Genomic DNA, 19,409 nt, shown 5'->3' on the forward strand with positions numbered 1-19,409 from the left:
TTTACATTGCCACATCCTCTGAAATAGCTGCTTATTTGAATTGTACCTTTCAATTTTATGAGAAATTTGTTCTAAGCCTCCCTAAGATATATGTGTTTTTCTTTTAATATTGATCATTTTCTGTTTGTCCCCTCCCAATTGTTTTATAATATGTATACCAGTACAATGCAGTGTGTTGTTTAAATGAGATATTTTTACTTGTTTTGTAACAGTTTCAAGAATTTTAATTTGATGTTGCATTTATTTACTCTGTTTACAGACTGCCCTTGTCAAAGGGTTTTCTGATAACCTGAAACGTGTTGGGCTGTAATAAATTATCTTTAATATTTCAACAATTCTGCAGTGTCATCTGGCCTTGGCCCCTTGAGGACTCTCCTCTCCCTGGTTTGCGCACTGAGATTCTTAGCCCTTTTCCTGCCCCTCTTCTTTTTTACTGCAGCCTGCCCACCCACCCTGCATGCAGCTGCTTTGTCCACTTGACAAGGCGATCATGCATCTGGAAGACTCAGCTGGGGAATTATGAGTGTTAAGAGGAAGGATTAAGCACCTCCCCTGTTGCATTGTCTCCTTCACTTTGCAGTGGAGAAGCTGCAGGTCTCAGTGGTATGTTTGCAAATTATGTGTAACTCCATATGCTTTCGTGGACTCTATCAAAACAGCATTTACTCTGGAATTTTGAAATACTATAACTTTATAGTCAAAATACATTTAACATTTGTAACAGTATTTTTTATTAACACTATATATTTAGGTCTTACGTACATGGTGCATATAGCATGCTGTATTTAGGGGTACAAATTTGATTAGCACCTTTTATTAAATAAAACCAAACCACATAGTTGATAAACATAACATTTTCTCCAGCATTCAGGAAAGAATGTGCACATATAAAAATAATAAATCTTCTTTTGAATGACCTTAAGAAGAAACACAATTGTATACATATTTATGAATAACAACCTGTAACTATGTAGCTCTTATTACATATTTATTAAGGCCAAAGTTAAATATGGTGTTTTTCACTTTCTTCTGGGAAATCATATTTTTCCAATGGGCAAATCACATTTCCAATGGGCAATTTGCAGCCCTTTTAAGATATTACATATTAAAGGCTTGCTGATGTGTTGATGAGTTGTGGGTTTATAACTTTTTTTTAAACTGTTCTTCTCTTTTCCCCTTTTCCAGTACATCAGGGCATTTATGCATCGCCAAGTTCTCATAATGAGCCGAAGCAGATCAGCATTTTATTTCACACTGTACAACACATTGCTTGTTGATGTGTGGTAAAATCTCTTAGCACTTAATAGGATGATGCAGATGACCAACAGAGCACACATCTGGAATAGCTTGGTCATCTTTAGGGCCTTAATGCTTGTCACGTGTATCTTGGAAAGGGGCGGTCTCCTGAATTTTGTCCTCCAAATTCTGTTGATGGTGTTTCTTATGGGGGTAATTCTAACTATGCCTTGCTGCAGTCCACATTTTTGACATTATAGTGAAAAGAAAAGTATGAGTTCTAAGAATCAGATTTCCGTAGTTCTTACTAGAAATACAAGATATGCCCTTGAGAGTGGGGGAGGGGGGATAGAGCACAAGTGAAGAATGACTGAGGCAGAAATGTAACATACCAACAAAACTTTGGATTGTTACTTCTTCACACAGTGCACAGTTAATTAGGGGAATTCTATCCCATAAAAGGTAGTGATGGCTTTAAAAGATAGATAGGTAGATACATTCATGCAGGATAAGGCTATCGGTGGGTACTAGCCATGATGGCCATGTTCTACATCCGTTGTTGGAGGCAGTAATGTCTCTGAATAGCTGCTGCTGGGAATCGCAGGTGGGGAGAGCGCTGTTGTGCTCAGGTTCCGTTTGCAGGTTTCCCATTAAGGAATCTGGTTGGCCACTGTGAGAACAGAATATTGGACTAGGTGGGCCTTTGCCGTGATCCAAACAAGGCTCTTATGTTCTTAACTCAGTGGGACTTTTTTTCTGAATAAACCTGTAGAAGATTGCACTGTTAAAGAATCCTAGTCCAAAGACACAGCAGTGTGGCAGAGAGGAGTAGTGTTGTGAGAATAGCGTGCTGGACTACATGGACCCTTGGACTGATCCAGCCGGGCTCTTCTTATTTATTTATTAAATTTTTATTCTCCCCTTCCACCCAGAATGAGCCCAAGCGTATAAGGAGCTCTTACGTTCTTGGTTATGATAGTGTATCACTTAAAAAAAAATTCTGCTAGGATTCTTTCATGCTGAAAACTTGGCAGGCAGTTCACTTCAGACCTATAATGATAAGGACTTACAATTAGAGCTCTTTCCATATTCCATTTGAAAGAGTACCTATGACTAAGTTTCAATTACCATAAGAATTTAACATTTTAAAATTTCATAGAAGCATTACATCCTCAGGTGTATTCCTATATCATAAGGCAACATAACCCCTTCATTTTAGGTGGCACATTCAAAAGAGGGAACCATTTTCTTGTTTCCATCTCCCATCTCTGCATGTCAATAAAATGTGTTTTTTTTTTACTTTTTACTTAAAGTTCCAAAATTTCTGTAGCTAGCATTATGTATCTTCTATAATCTTTGAACAGCAGAATGTTGTTCTGTTTCCCTTTCAAAACCAATGAAATGCAGGCTTGTGGGCGATAGAATGTCCTGTCCAGGAAAGACAGGGCAGGTCACATATGGCACAGTGTCTCTGTCCACCCCAGAGCTCTTCTCCAGTTACTTGTCTAGCTGTTTCTTATTTTGTATTTCTTGAAAGAGGCATAGCAGAAAGGAACTCTGGGGCAAACAAAGCTTGTTCTTCAGTCATACCCAACATAACACACACACTAGAAAGAGGGAGAGAGAAATTAGTTGTAGTGTAACAGTTTTCCCTGTCACATTTGAACCCCTCCATATAAAACCTGTTGCAAACAGGTCACCTGACTCCCTATATTTGAACCCTTTTAACAACCCTGGTTATAAATAAATTGTTTATTATGCACAATAAGGCCAGGCTTGCATCTGAACATCAACTTTCTTTATAGTTTCCTGAAGCATATATAGTTGTGCCCTTTGCCCCTTCTGCAGTCCTTTCTTTGCCATTTTCCCCGCTGCTGTACTAAAATGCAGTTCCTTCCTTTCTTTGAAAGATGCAGTGATTCTTTTCTCCAGTTTGTGAAAGCAACACGTTCTCCATTATTCCACTCAAACTGGCCTGGATTTCTTCTATCATTGAAGCCTATAAGAAATTTAAATGTACAAGTTGGCAGCCATAGAACTGACAAAGTGTTCAAAACAAATTGACCTGCATCTCCCAAATATTTTTAGTTTCCTTGTTCATGTCCCATTTCAGTACATTCTTAGTTTGCTTATTTATGCCACGCCCAAGGAAAGGCTTTTGGTTTGGGGCAGCTGTATTTTACAACTATAAACTCTGCTTTATAATTTATAAATTATAAGCTAGGAATAAATACTTAGATTAGGAAAGAAGCCTTAAGAGTTGATTTGGTACCTGTAGCAGGGAACTGCAGCAACTAGCTATAGCTACTGACCCTTGGCCTGTGCTCTGATACCATCTGCTTATGGGCTGCTCCTCATAAGATCCTGAGCCATATGAAGCTGAGCCATGAGCACTTAGGGCAGGAGGGAGATGCTCCAGAAGAATGAAACTGGCTGGGAGAGAGGCCAAACCAACTAAGAGCTCCAAGGACAGAGCTGGTGGGCTTGGAAGTCCCATGCCAGAAAGCTGAGAAAAAAGGAATTCACCTTCCACGGAATATTGGTAAATATGAGTTAAGTGTGAAAATGTTTTAAAATAATAGTATTTGAAAATTATCATCCTAAAGAACATGAGAAAAATACTTCATATTTGTTGCTACATATTTGGAGGAAAATGTAGGCCAGAGGCTGAAAAGTAGCATTCTATTTCATACATACCTATCCAAAAAGGTCTCTTTCCACTGAAGTCCCATAGCCACCGCATGTGAGATTTGGAAGCAACACTTACTAAACTGCCATGGTACCTAGGCTCAACAAAAGAGGGGGGGGTTAAACTCAGAAGAAGCATCTGTTCTGCTGATTAACATGTAATGTATGTTTATTATATCACAAAGAGCTTATGAACAATGGATATCAAAACTGAGAGTCACTAAAATGCCTTTTTGAACAATACAGAGAAGGCTATTTTGTATGGCAGTGCTGCATGCTGGAGGCAAATATACGGAGGCAAGTTCTGATAAACACTGTGCCTTAACTATAATGGCTTTGGTCAAATAAATTGCAAGAAGAACTTCGCTGACGGAATGGGGTTTTACCACCCTTCCTCTCCACTAAAGCCCCTTGCATCCTTGCCAAACCTACTCCTGAGGGTCAGAGCCCCTTGAGAACAATCTGGCATGTGGCATAGGAGGGGAGAAACCGCAGACAAACGTCTTTTCCCACTTAAGAAGAACCTTCTGCTCATATTAGGAACAATTTGGATCCAATTTTCCTAACTGCATTCCAACATAACTTCTCAAATCGTTACTTGGAAATAAGTCTTCAACAGAATGCATCTCCACATAATGTAGTGTTATGGGATTGAAGGATGAGATGGATGGTTTCTTTGTGTCGCCTTCAAGCCTGTGATCTTTTATCTGAAGTTGGGATATGCAAGCAAGAAACATGCTTTACTGGTCAGACTAGTTTCCTTTGTTAAGCTAGCCTGTGAGTTAAATGGACTTATTAAACGGTCAGTCTGCATATCCAAAGGGAGCTATTGGAACTCTTTTCAGGGGAGGGGCCCTCTTTCCCCCATCCTGGAGCCAAGGAGAGGCATGTGTTTTTTAGTCTGGTCAGAGGAAAGGCTGGGAACTAGAGACAGAGAGGCTAGCTTGCTCTCTGGACCCCCAAAGCCATGGGCAATGGGGACCAAGATCTGATGGACTGATAATGCTATAAACTCCTCCAAGCTCAGGTTGCGAATATGTGTAAATAAAAACCATATATCCTATAAGACACCATAGTCTCTGCTGACCTTCTTTCCAAGGAAACCAAACCCTGGGTAAGTACAGGAACCCCTGGAAGTTTCACACCTCTCAGAGATTGGGGCGGCACACAATAATATTTAACACCATGATGTAAATGACAAGAAATGATCAAAAATTGCACTTGAAAGAAAAAGCCAAAATATCTGATCACAAAACTTAACCAGGGTTCTAGACACATTAGTTAAGAAATTATATTCAGAATAAAGCTTGCAGTCTACGGATGATCTGTAGACCACAATTTGGAAACCTCTGCTTTACCCCATATGTGCCCATTGGACCGCTTCAATTTGCGGAACTGGCACTTGTAAAAGTATTAACCTATATTACCCAGGAAGTGCATCAGGATAAAGAGCATAACAAGATAAATGAAAAGAAAGGAGATAGGGAAATGGGGAGATAAGGGGCTTATTCCCTAGAAAGGGTGCTTATGACTACAACCACCATCAACACACTTAAATTAAGGCACTATTTTGGAAGTGGACATTGCACACTGTGCAGACACTAAAGCAGAAAACATACTACAAGCAGAATACTCAAGTCCTTGTCCCTTAAATTGATTTGACTCCCATTTTCAGTATTTACATTGATTTATCTTAGTTTGAACTTATGTTCCCATCCAAGATGAGTGTGGGCCATCTTTTGAGTTGCTAGCTACTGTGAAAACTTCCTAGTGGAGTATATCTCAGTGCCTATAACTCATCTATGGGAAATCCTAGTTTTGTAAGTATTGGCACCTTCAGACACATGCTCAGGTTAATTCATTTTGCACAGACTTTTGTCTGAAGAAATAGTGGAAATGATCTGCAATTCATTTTCCCTTTTTTTGGTGGGTAGATAATTTTCTCCATTTAATGCCAAAAAACAATAGACCATTGATGATATGGCCCCTGCACTTACTGCAGGGATTGCTATAATTTGCGTTGGTTTTCTTCCAATGAAGTTTGAGGCTTTCCTCTCCTCTTACTCTTAATATTTAGCAATAAACAAGGATTCTGAGACTTTCTAAGAAGACATTATTTTCCAAATATGAAAAGGCTTTTACAGTGTTTCCCCAAATGGGACAGTCAACAGAGCCCCTTCTTCCAAACCTAGTATGGCCCAATTATATCGAATTCATTGTATTCCCCCATGTAGTCTTATTTTTGGAACTGAAATTCTGATTTTTAAAATGTTTAGGATGCTCTTCTTAACAACTGAACAAATGAGGGCTTTTTACCTAGACAGAATAAACATTAAAAACATATTTTGTGTGGGATTTCTAAAGTGCTAGAGTGACCTAACACCTCAAAGCAATAAGACATTTGTAAAACCCAGCTTAAAAAAATAGATCTTACTTTGATGTTAACTTTTACTGGGAAGAATATCATTTCTATAGTCACACACTGGTGTGGTCAAAACAGGATCTGAGTGAAGGATATACAAATATACAGCTTCTTACTGTTCTCTGCAGATCCGAGCAGCTACAGTCCAAGTGACTTTTGGATCAATGATCAGGACGTAGCAGCTTCCATCGTGATGGGTCCATCCAGGAGGACAGGCTTTCATGTTAGTACCCTGGAATTAAATATAGCTTCACTTCAGAATCATTTCCTTGATTGTGTCCACCTTCTGAAAGTAGTAATCAGCTCAGTTCAGAATTGGGCTTGGGAAGCTGAGCTATTTCACAAAATTCAGAAAATACCTCCCCCCCCCAACTGAATTGTACCGTTTGGGCCCCACTGTTCCCCCAATGGTATTAGGATATCAGCAGGAGCACAATGAGGGGTTCAACCCACTCTTCTCCTGTTATGAGCCCCAGGATCCTCCACCACTGCTTGGTTTCTTACCCTAGCAGTAACAAGATCTTGCGGCCTCAATTCTCCCTTTTGCCTTGAATGCTGCAGCAATGCCCCAGACACTAGAGATCCTGGGAAATGAAGTTTTCTAAGGGCATTGAGTCCCTAGTATGGACATCAGCATGCTTAGCAGCAATCCCAAGTGCAAGTAGCCCTGGGACATGTAGCTTTGAGGTTGTTTGAGATATGCATACAAAAAGTGCTCTGGGAAAACTACATTTCCCTTGGTCCCTGACAGTTTGGGTGCTGCTGTTGCATATGAGTGTATGGATTATACTCAAAGCTAAAACAAACAAAACCTTATTTTGTAATTCAGGCAAGAATTATAAACTGGATGCTGGTATTCTGTGCTAGGTGAGTATACGCTTCATCAATATCATTAGCTAAAAGTGCTGCTTCAGTTTCCATATAAACTTCTTGGGAACTAAAATGGCAAATGGTTTCTATAGTGAAACCATTTCCCTCTTTCTACTTACATCATAGAATCATAGAATAGAATCATAGAGTTGGAAGGGGCCTTGCTCACAGCAGGAAATCCACAGCTAGAGCATCTCCCGCAGATAGCTGTCCAGCCTCTGCTTGAAGACATCCAGCGAAGGAGATCCCACCACCTCCCTAGGCAGTCAGTTCCACTGCCGAACTGCCCTTACTGTCAAGAAGTTCCTTCTAATGTCCAATCTGAATCTACGCTCCTGCAACTTAAAACCATTAGACCTAGTCCTACCCTCTGGGGCAGCAGAGAACAAATCTGTACCCTCCTCTATGTGACAGCCCTTCAGGTACTTAAAGAGTGCAATCATGTCACCCCTCAGCCTTCTCTTCACCAGACTGAACATGCCAAGTTCCTTCAACCTTTCCTCATAAGACTTGTTCTCCATACCGGCTATCATCCTCGTCACCCTCTTCTGAACCCGCTCCAACTTGTCTATATCTTTCTTAAAACGAGGCGCCTAGAACTAAATGCAGTATTCCAGATGAGGCCTGACTAATGCAGAATATAGTGGGACTATTACTTCCCTCGACCTGGAAACTATAGCTCTGTTTATGCATCCCAAAACCACGTTTGCCTTTTTTGCTGCAGCATCACACTGCTGGGTCCACTACAATTCCAAGGTCCTTCTCACACGCACTACTGCTAAGCCGGGTTTTTCCCATCCTGTACCCGTGCATTTTGTTTTTGTGGCCTAAATGCAGAATCTTGCATTTGTCTTTATTGAATTTCATTTTATTAATTTCAGCCCAATTTTCTAGTCTATCCAGGTCCCTTTGGATTTTATTCCTGTCTTCCATTGTGTTAGCTATCCCTCCCAGTTTCGTATCATCCGCAAACTTCATAAGGCTTCCCTCCACCCTGTCATCTAAGTCATTGATAAAAATGTTGAAGAGTATCGGCCCCAGGACAGAACCCTGTGGCACTCCACTCGAAACCTCCTTCCAGTCCGAAGCAGAGCCACCGACGACCACTCTTTGAGTACGGTTTTCCAACCAGTTGTGAATCCACCTAACAGTATTTCCATGTAGTCCGCATTTGACCAGTTTGCTAATCAAAAGGTCGTGGGGGACTTTGTCAAACGCTTTGCTGAAATCTAGATAGATGACATCTACAGCATTTCCACCATCTACTAAGCTAGTGACCCGATCAAAAAAAGAGATGAGATTAGTTTGACAGGATTTTTTCTTGACAAACCCATGCTGGCTCCTACTAATCACAGCATTGTCATCTAGATAGTTGCCAATGGACTCTTTTATTATCTGTTCTAATATCTTTCCCGGTATTGAAGTCAAACTGACCGGCCTGTAATTCCCCGGATCTTCTTTTTTACCCTTTTTAAAGAGCAGGATGACGTTTGCCCCTCTCCAATCCTCCGGCACCTCTCCCGTTCTCCAGGATTTCTCAAAGATGATGGCAAGAGGTTCCAAGAGTACATCAGCAAGTTCCTTCAATACTCTGGGATGCAGTTCATCAGGCCCTGGAGATTTGAACTCATTTAGGTTAACTAGGTATTTCCTGACTATCTCCTTATCAATCTTGAACTGCAATCCCGACCCCTTACTGAGATTGCTACCGATGCAAGGTTGCACACTGTTCCCTTTTTGGGAGAAAACGGAGGCAAAATAGGCGTTGAGCAGTTCTGCCTTTTCCTTGTTATCTGTCAACATTTTGCCATTCTCATTGAGCAGCAGTCCCACGGTTTCCTTGGTCTTTCTCTTGCTTCGAACATATCTGAAAAACCCCTTTTTGTTGTTCTTCGCTTCCCTCGCCAGCCTCAGCTCATTCTGGGTTTTAGCTTTCCTTACGCTATTCCTGCAAGCCCGAGACGCTTGTCGGTACTCTTCCTTGGTGATGCGTCCTTCCATTCTTTATACATGCTCTTTTTTATTTTTACCTCCTCCACCAGTCTTTCGTGTAGCCACATTGGCTTTTTCCGATGTCTTCCGTTTTTCTTCCTCTTTGGAATTGTTTGCGATTGCGCTTTTTGTAATACCTTCTTCATGAACTCCCACGCTTCTTGGGCTCCTTTTTTCTTTAGTCTATCTAGCCACGGGATCCTACCCATCATTTCCCTGAGCTTGCTAAAATCGGCTTTCCTGAAATCCAAGGTCCATATTTGACTATATTCTTCTTTGGCTTTCCCCAGAATCACGAATTCCAGCATTACGTGGTCACTTTCCCCCAAGGTACTGACCGCTTTAATTCCCGTGACCAATTCGTCCCTGTTAGTTAAGATCAGGTCCAGGATTGCCGATGCCCTTGTTCCTTCTTCTACTTTTCGAAAGAGGAAATTATCAGCAAGGCCCATCAGGAATTTGTTGGAGGTTTTGTGCTTCGCAGAGTTTGTCTCCCAGCAGATATCTGGGTAGTTGAAGTCCCCCATCTCTACTACTTCTTGCCTCCTTGAGATTTCAGAGATTTGTTTGAGAAAGGCCTCGTCTACCACCTCTTCTTGGCCAGGGGGTCTGTAGTAGACACCTACTACCATGTCGGTTTTATTTGTTTCTCCATTTATTTTTACCCAAATGGTCTCTACCAGACCACTTTGTTCGCTTTCTTGGATTTCCATAGAGGTGTATTTGTCTTTGACGTATAACGCTACTCCCCCTCCTTTTCTGTTGCTTCTATTCTTTCTGTAGAGTTTATATCCTTGTATGGCTATATTCCAATCATGGGAGTCATCCCACCAAGTCTCTGTTATCCCTATGAAGTCATATTTGCCTTGATGCACTAAGACTTCAAGCTCCTCTTGCTTGTTTCCCAAGCTCCGCGCGTTGGTATATAGACACCAGAAGTCTCTTTTGTCCTGATTGGATTCTTCCATTAATATACCGTGAGCTTTGCCGTGCATCCCTTTCTCTCTCCCAGTGTCTCCTGTACCCTTCAAAGCCTTGCGTTTACAACCCTCTGTCTTTGGATCGGTATTTAAGCTATCATCTCCATCCCCCTGTTATAGATCATGATTCATCCATCTCTTACCTTTCTCTTTGCTGTTCTCAGCAATTAAAAGTCTTTGAGAGCAAATCATGTTTTCTAGGTCACAAGTAATTCTGCAAAGGAAATAGCAGGAGCAGCTGGTATGGCATGGTGGAGCGATGGACCTGCCCTCCTGGCACTGCTGCAGCTTACCAGGATGCGACTGGGGTGAGGTAGGGTGACAGGGAGATTGGAGGTGCACAGGCACACTGGTGGAAACACCAGTGTCCAAAGAGCCTTGACTTTTCTGGTGCGTTGCCTGACCCCAGCCCCATCCAGATAAGCTGTGGCAACACTGGTGTCAGGAGGGGAGCTCTGCCCCATTACACTGGCCACTACTAGGTACTACTTCGTGCCAGAGACACTTAATGGGACAGATGGACAAATGAACCATAACCAAATGGATCCATTAAATCAGTTTATATGTCTGTCTGCCTCTACAATCCAGCTTTAGCTTTGCTAAAAACAAGCTAGTTTAAGACAAACATAAACTTTGTGTATTCTTTCTGCAAAACTTTAAAAAATAAATGTACATCCTGAAGAGCAGATTGCTACCTTGTCTGTGTAACTCCATAGCATCCAGGAAATACCATCACACTGAAATATCTTCTTTCCTTCATAATGCAAGAGACCCTTCAAATCTGGTGTACATCTATTTGGAAAGGAAAGGATGTGACCCTGAAAAACAAAGGAATATTTGGAAAGAGAGATAAAACAGTTCATTTTTTCTAGGTCTCCAACATTCATAAAACCAGTGTTGCAAGTCTATCTCTTATAGTTTGTAATTCTAATGTTCTACACGGATTTTTTTAAATGGTGCTGAAGAAATTTTTGCTAACAGATGCTTGAACTGTCTCAAAAATGACATCACTGAATAAATCCGTGAAGATTTATTTTTGAAGGTCTTTAAATAATTACCTTGCAATATTCTCCACAACTTTACTGCTTTTACTGTTTTCTTAAGCCAAGCAATTTCTTCTCAAAATATATCTCTTTGAGGGAGGTGAAGACGGCTGCATACACAACATACATCTAAAGCATATTAAAAGCACATTATTTCCCTGAAAGAATCCTGGGAACTGTAGTTTTCCCCTCCCTGAGCTACAATTCCCAGCACATGTAACAAACTATACTTCCTCGGATTATTTGGAGGAAATAATTTGCTTTCAATGTGCTTTAAATGTAGGGGGAGTGCAGTCCTCCTTAAGTAGTAATCTTTTTTATTTTAAACTTTACCAGAATATAGCATGTACGGTAGCATAAACAAACAGGGAGTAAAATATTTTAATATCATACTGGAATGTTGGAGTCTGTTTGCAGAACTTCTATTTTTCTGGGGGAAACCACATTTTTCCTTGGCTCCCTTTGATTAATTACTGACATGGCTGCCATCTTGTTTTTGTTAGGCAATGGGTTGTCTTCATCCACTCTGAGCACTGCCATCCCATGGTACTTGATGAGAAATAACAACCACCACCACCAGATGGAGAGAAAGGACAATTCCTTATCAGTTAACTGCAAAGGTGTTTTAGTCATAGAACCAAAAAAAGAGTTTTGTATAAGGCTCAAATTACATGTGATGGCAGCTGAACCATGCGTTTAAACTGGGTCTGTTCCCAGTCATGCATTAAATGGAGTGGGGATCCAATTTTAAGAGCAGGAAGGGCATACAAATGTGGGAGTTGCTAAAACAGTGGCCTATCCTGATATCACTTTTCCCTCAAACCAGATTCACTTCTGATATTGTAGCCTGGCTGGAAGAAAAACATCTGGGGGAAGGGCTGTGAGAATATAAGAAGTAGGCAGGGAGAGCATCCCTGCTCTCCTCATAACATACCTTGTTTGTTCTTAAAAAAGCTAAAGCTAGGCCTTCACTTGTTTCACACATGACTGGTGGCAGAGCCAGTTTAAAAACACTGCCATCATGTGTAATTTGGGCCTAAAAATAAAAGTGTAAAATAGTATATATTTTCAAATATAGAAAAAGCACAGCCACAATTGCTAATCAGGATATATATGTAATAAAGATATAACACCATAAGGAATAAATAAAATGAGCCTTATGTAGCAACACAATCACATTCTTACTTTAAAAAAGACACTGGTGCCATTTCTAAACATGGAAGAAGGACGAATCTGAAAGGAAAAGTAGACTAAATGCTCACAGCATTTCTGAATGCAGAATATTATTTTTGTACTTTATGGTAAACCACCTCTGAATACCGCTTACCATGAAAATCCTATTCATAGGGTCGCCATAAGTCGGAATCGACTTGAAGGCAGTTCATTTCATTTTTTCAAGGTGGTGGGAGTGGAGGTGACAACCTGAGTGTCCTGTTTTTTTTAAAAAGGCTGATTAGAGTCCATCAACCCATGTAATGGACACTGGAAGAGCAGGATGAGGTGCCCAACCTGTCCACAGGTCAAAGGAGGTTCTACCCATAACTGCTGCAGCACTCTAGGAAAATGCCTATAGAACAAACAGATCCAGCTGACTCAAACAAATGTATCATGGCAAAAAAGGTCAGGACATAAAAAACAAATTCACTGGGCTACGTACACACAAGTACTAACCCATCTGACCTAGGGAAAATTCCCAACTCCAAAAGCAGGGTTTATTTATTTGTTTGTTTGTTTATTTGAGTGCAAGTTCACACACTTTAAACAGTCTCCCTCTAATTTGTTTTGTCACTGATTACTTTTATCTTGTACATCACTTAGAGCAATCTCTCATTGCAAAGGCAACCTTTTAATAATCGCCAAATCTACTATGTATTTTGGTAAGTAGTGTGTCTGCCTGCCTGTCTTCTATGGAACACCTCTTGAGGTATCATCACCAAACTTGGTGTGATGCTTCCTGAAGTGGAGGAGATGATTTTATCTACTTTTGGAAGTTCTCAGGTGCCATCTTGAATCAAGAGGACAGACAGAACATTCCAAACTGCACCGATTTGGATGCCTCTGATGATGTCACCCAGTTTGGCATGGCCATTCCCGAGGTAAAGGAGGCAATTTTGGTCTTGTTTAGATGCTGTCAGATGACATTTTGAATCAAAATGGCAGACTGAAACATTACAAACTGCACTGATTTGGACATCTCTGAAGATACTGTCCCAGAGCTTGGAAAAGTTACTTTTTTGAACTACAATTCCCATCAGCCCCAGCCAGCATGGCCATTGGATTGGGCTGATGGGAGTTGTAGTTCAAAAAAGTAACTTTTCCAAGCTCTGACTGTCACCTAATTTGGTGTGACGGTTCTCAGTGTAAGAGGAATATGCTGGATCAGGCCAATGGCCCACCTAGTCCAGCATCCTGTTCTCACAGTGGCCAACCAGATGCCCATGAGAGGAGGAGCAGATGAAGAAGCAAGTTTTGGCCTACTTTTGGACACTATCAGACATCATTTGGAACTAAGGTGGTTGATTATACTATTCTAAACTGTGATGATTTGGACACCTCTTTAATAATCATCACCCAATTTGGCATGACTGTTCCCAAGAGCAAGGAGCAGGTTTTGGCCTATGTTTGATACTACTGGATGCCATTTTGAATCAAAATGTTCCAAAACATTCCAAACTGCACTGATTTGTACGCCTCTAAAGATATGATTGCCCAATTTGGCACAATGGTGCTGGTGGCGGGGGCGGCTTGGGCCTATACTAGACCAATCCAGGACACATTGGGGACAATGACAATAAAGAATGGAGGGCAAGCAGGCCACACATGTGCAGTACTGCAGGAGTCACCCGCCAAGGATGCAATCTCGCCGGCTCCAGAGGTCTGCTTCGCCATCGTGTTCCCCACAAGGAATGCACTGGCAAAGCAGCACCCAGCAGTGCTGCTCTCTTCCTGCTCTCTGCAGTGTGGTTGGAGGAGGCGGGGAGGAGACGCAGTGTCTCCTTTTCCTGCTGCCCTCCTGACCATATAGGGTTTCAAATGCCCTACTTAAATATTAGGCCTGTCCCCAGAATTGATTTGGGACCAGATCCTCATTGGATATTCTCCAGGTTGGGTCAGGAAGGGCACTGTGCCCAGTGCTAGAAAGTAACAAATTACATTATTAATGTATAAACCTCAGTGTTTTTTGGTTTCTTAGAATAGCTGAGCAATGCAGGGTATTTTCCACTAGTCTGCTATAAATTTTGGAAAATTGTTTTATCTTTTTGCTATGCATTTGGACACTTCTTGAGATATTGCAACCAAATTTTGCATGATCATTCCTTAGACAAAGGAACAACTTTTTGTCTGTGCTTAGATACAATTGGACACCACCTTTCATAATTGCACAGATTTGTTTTGTTTTGTTAGAATTCCCAAATAATGCTGGGAATGAGGCTGCTAATTATATATATTCTGGCCACAACTGGCCAATATGTGGAAGGAAAAATATTTTTGCAATCCCAGCAGACATCAGCATAGAAAACATGAAGAGAGCCATATCTAGAATGCACTTTCCTCACTAACTGCTTTGTTCCTGCAACAGACTTTTAATTGACCAAAAGTTGAAGGTGACATGACGGGCATCATTGCTCATAATGCCCATGCCAATCCCACTGACATCTCTGGTCAAATATATTTTTCAGACTTTCCAGTTCTTAAAAACAACAGGAAAATCGGTATGACCAACAGCAGGACAAAATAAATGTGTACACCAAGGCCAACAATGTTCCAAACATAGAACGTTCAGTGCTCTTGTTTCTGAATGTCACTATTCTAATCAGTGACCAATAAAAATGAACCCTTATTAAAGCAGGATTTTTTCATACAAAGTACACACACAAACAAACAACCTTTGGAACAAATTCCTGTCTTCCCACCATTTGAGAGGTGATCCTTACAGTTTTGCCATTTCCAAGGGCTCTTAGCCTGCTTCTTGCCAGATTCACCAAGTTGAATTCCGGTAGTTTGCCCCGTCTCTGCGCTACCATTTCTTTGGAAGGGGGCAGCAGGATTTCTTCCAAGTAAACAGTACCATGCCTGGAAGATGAAGGGGAGCCTGGAAACAATGTTCCTTTCATCCGTAAGTTCTGAATGTTTTGGCTTGAAGAATGGAATGAGCTGCACTGACCTGAAAAGCAAACAAGATGGCAGATGGTCAGTTTTTTTTATATAAAACAGATAGCTGGTCACATTGATGTGGGCGATGAAACAGCTTGTTATTAGGAGTAAGATGAGTTTTCATCTGATGTTGATTTGTTATTTTTCTTTTTTTAACTAGTCCTTGTTTCTGTACTTAATTTGCTGTCTGAAAAGCAATTTTAGAAGTTTATTCTTTTAAGGAGGTATTCAACGTTTTGGTTTTTTTTAACTTTGCATCTTACATTTCTAACACACTATAGGCTAGTTCATAGTACACACCCAGGCCAGAATCAGGTTTCCATGGGGAAGTAATGGCCACCTACATTTCTCCCCCTGTGCATACAAAACATTGTTTGAGCCAGGCTCTTGAAGGCCCAATTTGCATATTAATCACCCTCCAACTCACTTTAAAGGTGGAAGACCAGAAACATTTATTACATTTTTATCCTGCTCTTCCTCCAGGGAGCTCAGAGTCTGTCCCTCCCCATACACATTTTATCCTCGCAACAACTCTATGGGTTATATTAAACAGAACAGATTTCAGGACAGCATGGGGTATGCGCTGGAGGAAGAGAGGAGGAATTATTATGATTATATTTATTGCCATGCTCTTGGAGGTCGCTGATTCATAGGGTCACCATAAGTCGTAATTGACTTGAAGGCACATAACAACAACAACAATTTATTGCCTACCCTTCACCAGTAGGTTCAAGGGTGTGGTGCAGAAGTTTAAAATACAGTATTAAAAACAATGAAAACACATTCACAGGAATAGGGGGGGGTCCTAAAAACATACATTTCAAGTGCTGAAGGCTTAGGGTAAAAAGGTGTGTCTTTAGTATTTGCTGAAAACTGTACAATGACGGTGCCAGGTGCCTTTCTCTGTAGGAAGGAATTCCATGACTTAGGGACTGCCACAGAGAAAGCCCTCTCCTGGACCACCACCACCTGAACCTCTAAGTATGGTGGAACTACCAAGAAGGCCCCCTCTGATTTTCTTAACAGCTGAGAGGGCCTAAGTTGTTTAGGGCTTTAAACACTAATGTGAGTACCTTGAATTGAGCCTGGAAATGAACTGGCAACCAATGCAACTGTTTTAGAACAAGGGTTATATGTGTAATCTGGCCACTGCATTTTGGACCAGTTGGAAGTTTCTAAGTCTTCTTCAAGGGCATAGAGTACATTGCAATAATCCAATCTAGAAGTTGGATTATGGAGCATGGAGTACTGTTGCCAAATCATCCCTCTCCAAAAGGACTTACAGCTGGAAAACCAGCTGTACCAGGAAACGGGCACTCCAAACCGCCAAGGCCATCTGAGCTTCCAATGACGTTGGATCCAGGAGTATGCACAAGCTACGAACCTGCTCCTTCCAAGAAAGTGCAACCCCATCCAGAACAGGCCGTCTTTTCCATCTAGACTCAAAAACGTGGAACACATAACACCTCTGTCTTTTCAGGATTCAGTTTGTTGCCCCAAATCTAGCCCAAGATATCAAGAAGAACAAGCAGAGTTGCACACACCCCATCTCTTTCTCCCAACAAATGTCATCAACAAGGGCAACCAGCGCGGCTTTATTTATATTATTTATTTATTATTTAATTTATATGCAGGAGCCCAGGGCGGCAGCTTCAGTGCCATCACTGGGGCTAAAGCCAGACTGAAATGGATCCAGATATTCAGTCCCCTCCAAGCATGCCTGAAGTTGGACTAATTTCTCAAACACTTTGCCCAAAAAGGGATATTTGCTGCTGGGCGATAGCTATTTAACACCTCTGGGTCCAAGGAGGTCTTCTTAAGGAGCATATGATGTGCTAGAGCTAGTTCTTGTGCTGGCATTGCTAGCATTGAATGTCACCTTATGGGGTAGGTGAAACTCAGGGTATGTGACTGGTCCATATTCAGAGTATTTAACTGTGAGCTTTGTGGCCTGAGCAGGAATCTAAGCCCAGGTCTCCCTTTTCTTAGTGTTTTTGGCCCATGGACCAGAGGTTCTCAACTCCTATCCTAGTCTGAGCACTTCTAAACACTACACCACCCTGGCTCTTCAAATCAAGCCTGTAATACATAAAGTCTTACATACATTATTTAAGTACTTCTAGGCTGCCTTTTAGAGCATAGCCCACACAAGGTTGTGTATGCAACAAGATAAAATGCATTAAGCGATATTTAAAAGCTCATGTCATCAAAGATTTATGCAATACTCCATTAAGACTGTTTAGGACCTCAAAACTAGCTCTACTGTTAGGAAAAGTGACCTGGAATATCTAGGTTTTTACGGCCCACTGGAAGGCCTATACCAGGAGGTGCAGAACCTCAGACCCAGGGGCCAGATGTGGCCCTCCAGGCCTTTCTATCTGGCCCTTTGGACTCTCCCCAGATCACATGCCCTCCTCAGCCACAAAACCTCTCCCCATGCCATACCCCTCACCAGCCCTGCTCCATCCTTTTGCCTGGCTGGAAGGTGACCTTAAACTCTCATAATGCCTCTTCCTTGCCTGGCTGGAACATAAGAGAGGAGTGTGTGAACATGTGTAGAAACAAAAGGCAAATTTTACATGCATTGCTCGCTCTACCCACTTTTGCCTCTGGTCGAGCCTACCACTTACATGTGGCCCCAAGAAGGTTTCTCAGATGGGAATGTGGCACTCAGTCTGAAAAAGGTTTCCTACCCTGACCCATTTTATGAGTTGCTTTTATAAATCATTTGGAAGGGGATTCCACAAGATAGGGAAGAGCATAGGCATATTCCCTCTGCCATAGAAAATGATCTTCAGCCAGGTGAGGATATAAAAGGGCCCCATAACATAGTTTTATGCACAAAAATGAGATGCATGCTTCAGAGTAGCTGAACTTCAGCTAATGTCCCTGATCCAGCTAGAGCTGTGGTACATAACTACAGATTTCAGACAGTAAACAGGAATTCCCATTAAAAGACAGATGGCACAGTACATCCCTGTCCTTTCTCTGTAGTGCAAATGGGAATCACAATGGCCATCTTGTGTCCAGATGCACATTACGATATGGATGCACAATTAGATCCAATATGAGAGCATGATTACCAGGCAGGCAAAGAAACTGTTTACAGAGGCTTATACACATTGAATCTCCCCTTGCTAGATTGGAGCGCAAACACTTAAAGCATTCCTCCCCGAAAAACAACAACAAATTATGTGTCTGAGCCCCATCACCTCTTTTTTAATTAACCACTTGTTATAAAGTACATTAAACAAATGTTGTTATTACCATTATGGCATTTTGGAAGGATATAATAGTAATTAAGGACTTCCCCTGAGAACACCGTCTGTCCAAGAAGTGAAAAAGTTGTTGTACAGTTAACAGAAAGGGGTGGGGGGAGCATTACTAGTTCCTCAACAGGGACTTTTGAAAGCAACGCTGCAAGCCAAAAATCAAACTCATCCATTAGGAAAAAAGGCCTTTGGGGGGGGTGTTTTTGCTCTTGCTCTCGTTGATTCCCTTCTTGCTGTGCTTCCTAAGCAGAAGAAGAATACAAAATGCCAAAGGAGAAAAGATTTGAAACTGTCAAGGCTATTTTTTTTTTTTTAAGGAATGAAGCATTTCATCTGAAGGTAAGTGTTAGCGAAAACATTTATGTGTTGAAAAATAAGTTGCTTCTCAGCCAAGATTGCTCCAGATTTTATTAAGAAGATCAAAAGAGAGTACCTCCTTTTGAGTCCAAAATTTTCACTACGGCTTTTGTCCTGGTGCCAAGAACAGCATTCACAGGGGAGATGAGAAGCACTTCAAAGACCTCATCGTCTTCCTCTAATCCATCATAGGTAATTGCTATATGCCACATCTTGGTTGACATTCCTACCAGAAGTAAACATTTTAATTACACTTTAATTGCTTTTTCAATCAACCTAGGTGTCGAAGAAATATATTAATTAACATGTCTACAGCTACAACAGACTGGCTTGTATATACTATTGTGCTCCTGCCCATTGATTGGGCGCCTGTGGTTTTCCCAAATAACACTAA

General features: G+C 41.3%; 1 protein-coding gene across 10 annotated transcripts in view; it reads right to left on the minus strand.

The window, feature by feature from the left end:
* Window positions 1–707: 707 nt before the first annotated feature.
* FREM1 (FRAS1 related extracellular matrix 1) overlaps window positions 708–19,409 on the minus strand; it is a 151,110-nt gene continuing 132,408 nt past the window's right edge. For 6 of the 10 annotated variants that reach the window (XM_061630186.1, XM_061630145.1, XM_061630151.1 and 3 more), the window contains 8 exons: window positions 19,092–19,241; window positions 15,167–15,396; window positions 12,417–12,464; window positions 11,625–11,780; window positions 10,884–11,006; window positions 6,463–6,578; window positions 3,934–4,019; window positions 708–3,235 (listed from right to left, as the gene is read on the minus strand). In XM_061630186.1, coding sequence (XP_061486170.1) covers window positions 3,036–3,235; window positions 3,934–4,019; window positions 6,463–6,578; window positions 10,884–11,006; window positions 11,625–11,780; window positions 12,417–12,464; window positions 15,167–15,396; window positions 19,092–19,241 — 1,109 coding nt within the window. In that variant the 3' untranslated portion in view covers window positions 708–3,035. The remainder of the gene's footprint in view (window positions 3,236–3,933; window positions 4,020–6,462; window positions 6,579–10,883; window positions 11,007–11,624; window positions 11,781–12,416; window positions 12,465–15,166; window positions 15,397–19,091; window positions 19,242–19,409) is intronic. The other 4 variants (XR_009763176.1, XM_061630167.1, XM_061630161.1 and 1 more) reach the window with 4 other exon arrangements.

The sequence above is a fragment of the Rhineura floridana genome, chromosome 1 (assembly GCF_030035675.1).
Source record: "Rhineura floridana isolate rRhiFlo1 chromosome 1, rRhiFlo1.hap2, whole genome shotgun sequence".
Taxonomy (NCBI): domain Eukaryota; kingdom Metazoa; phylum Chordata; class Lepidosauria; order Squamata; family Rhineuridae; genus Rhineura; species Rhineura floridana.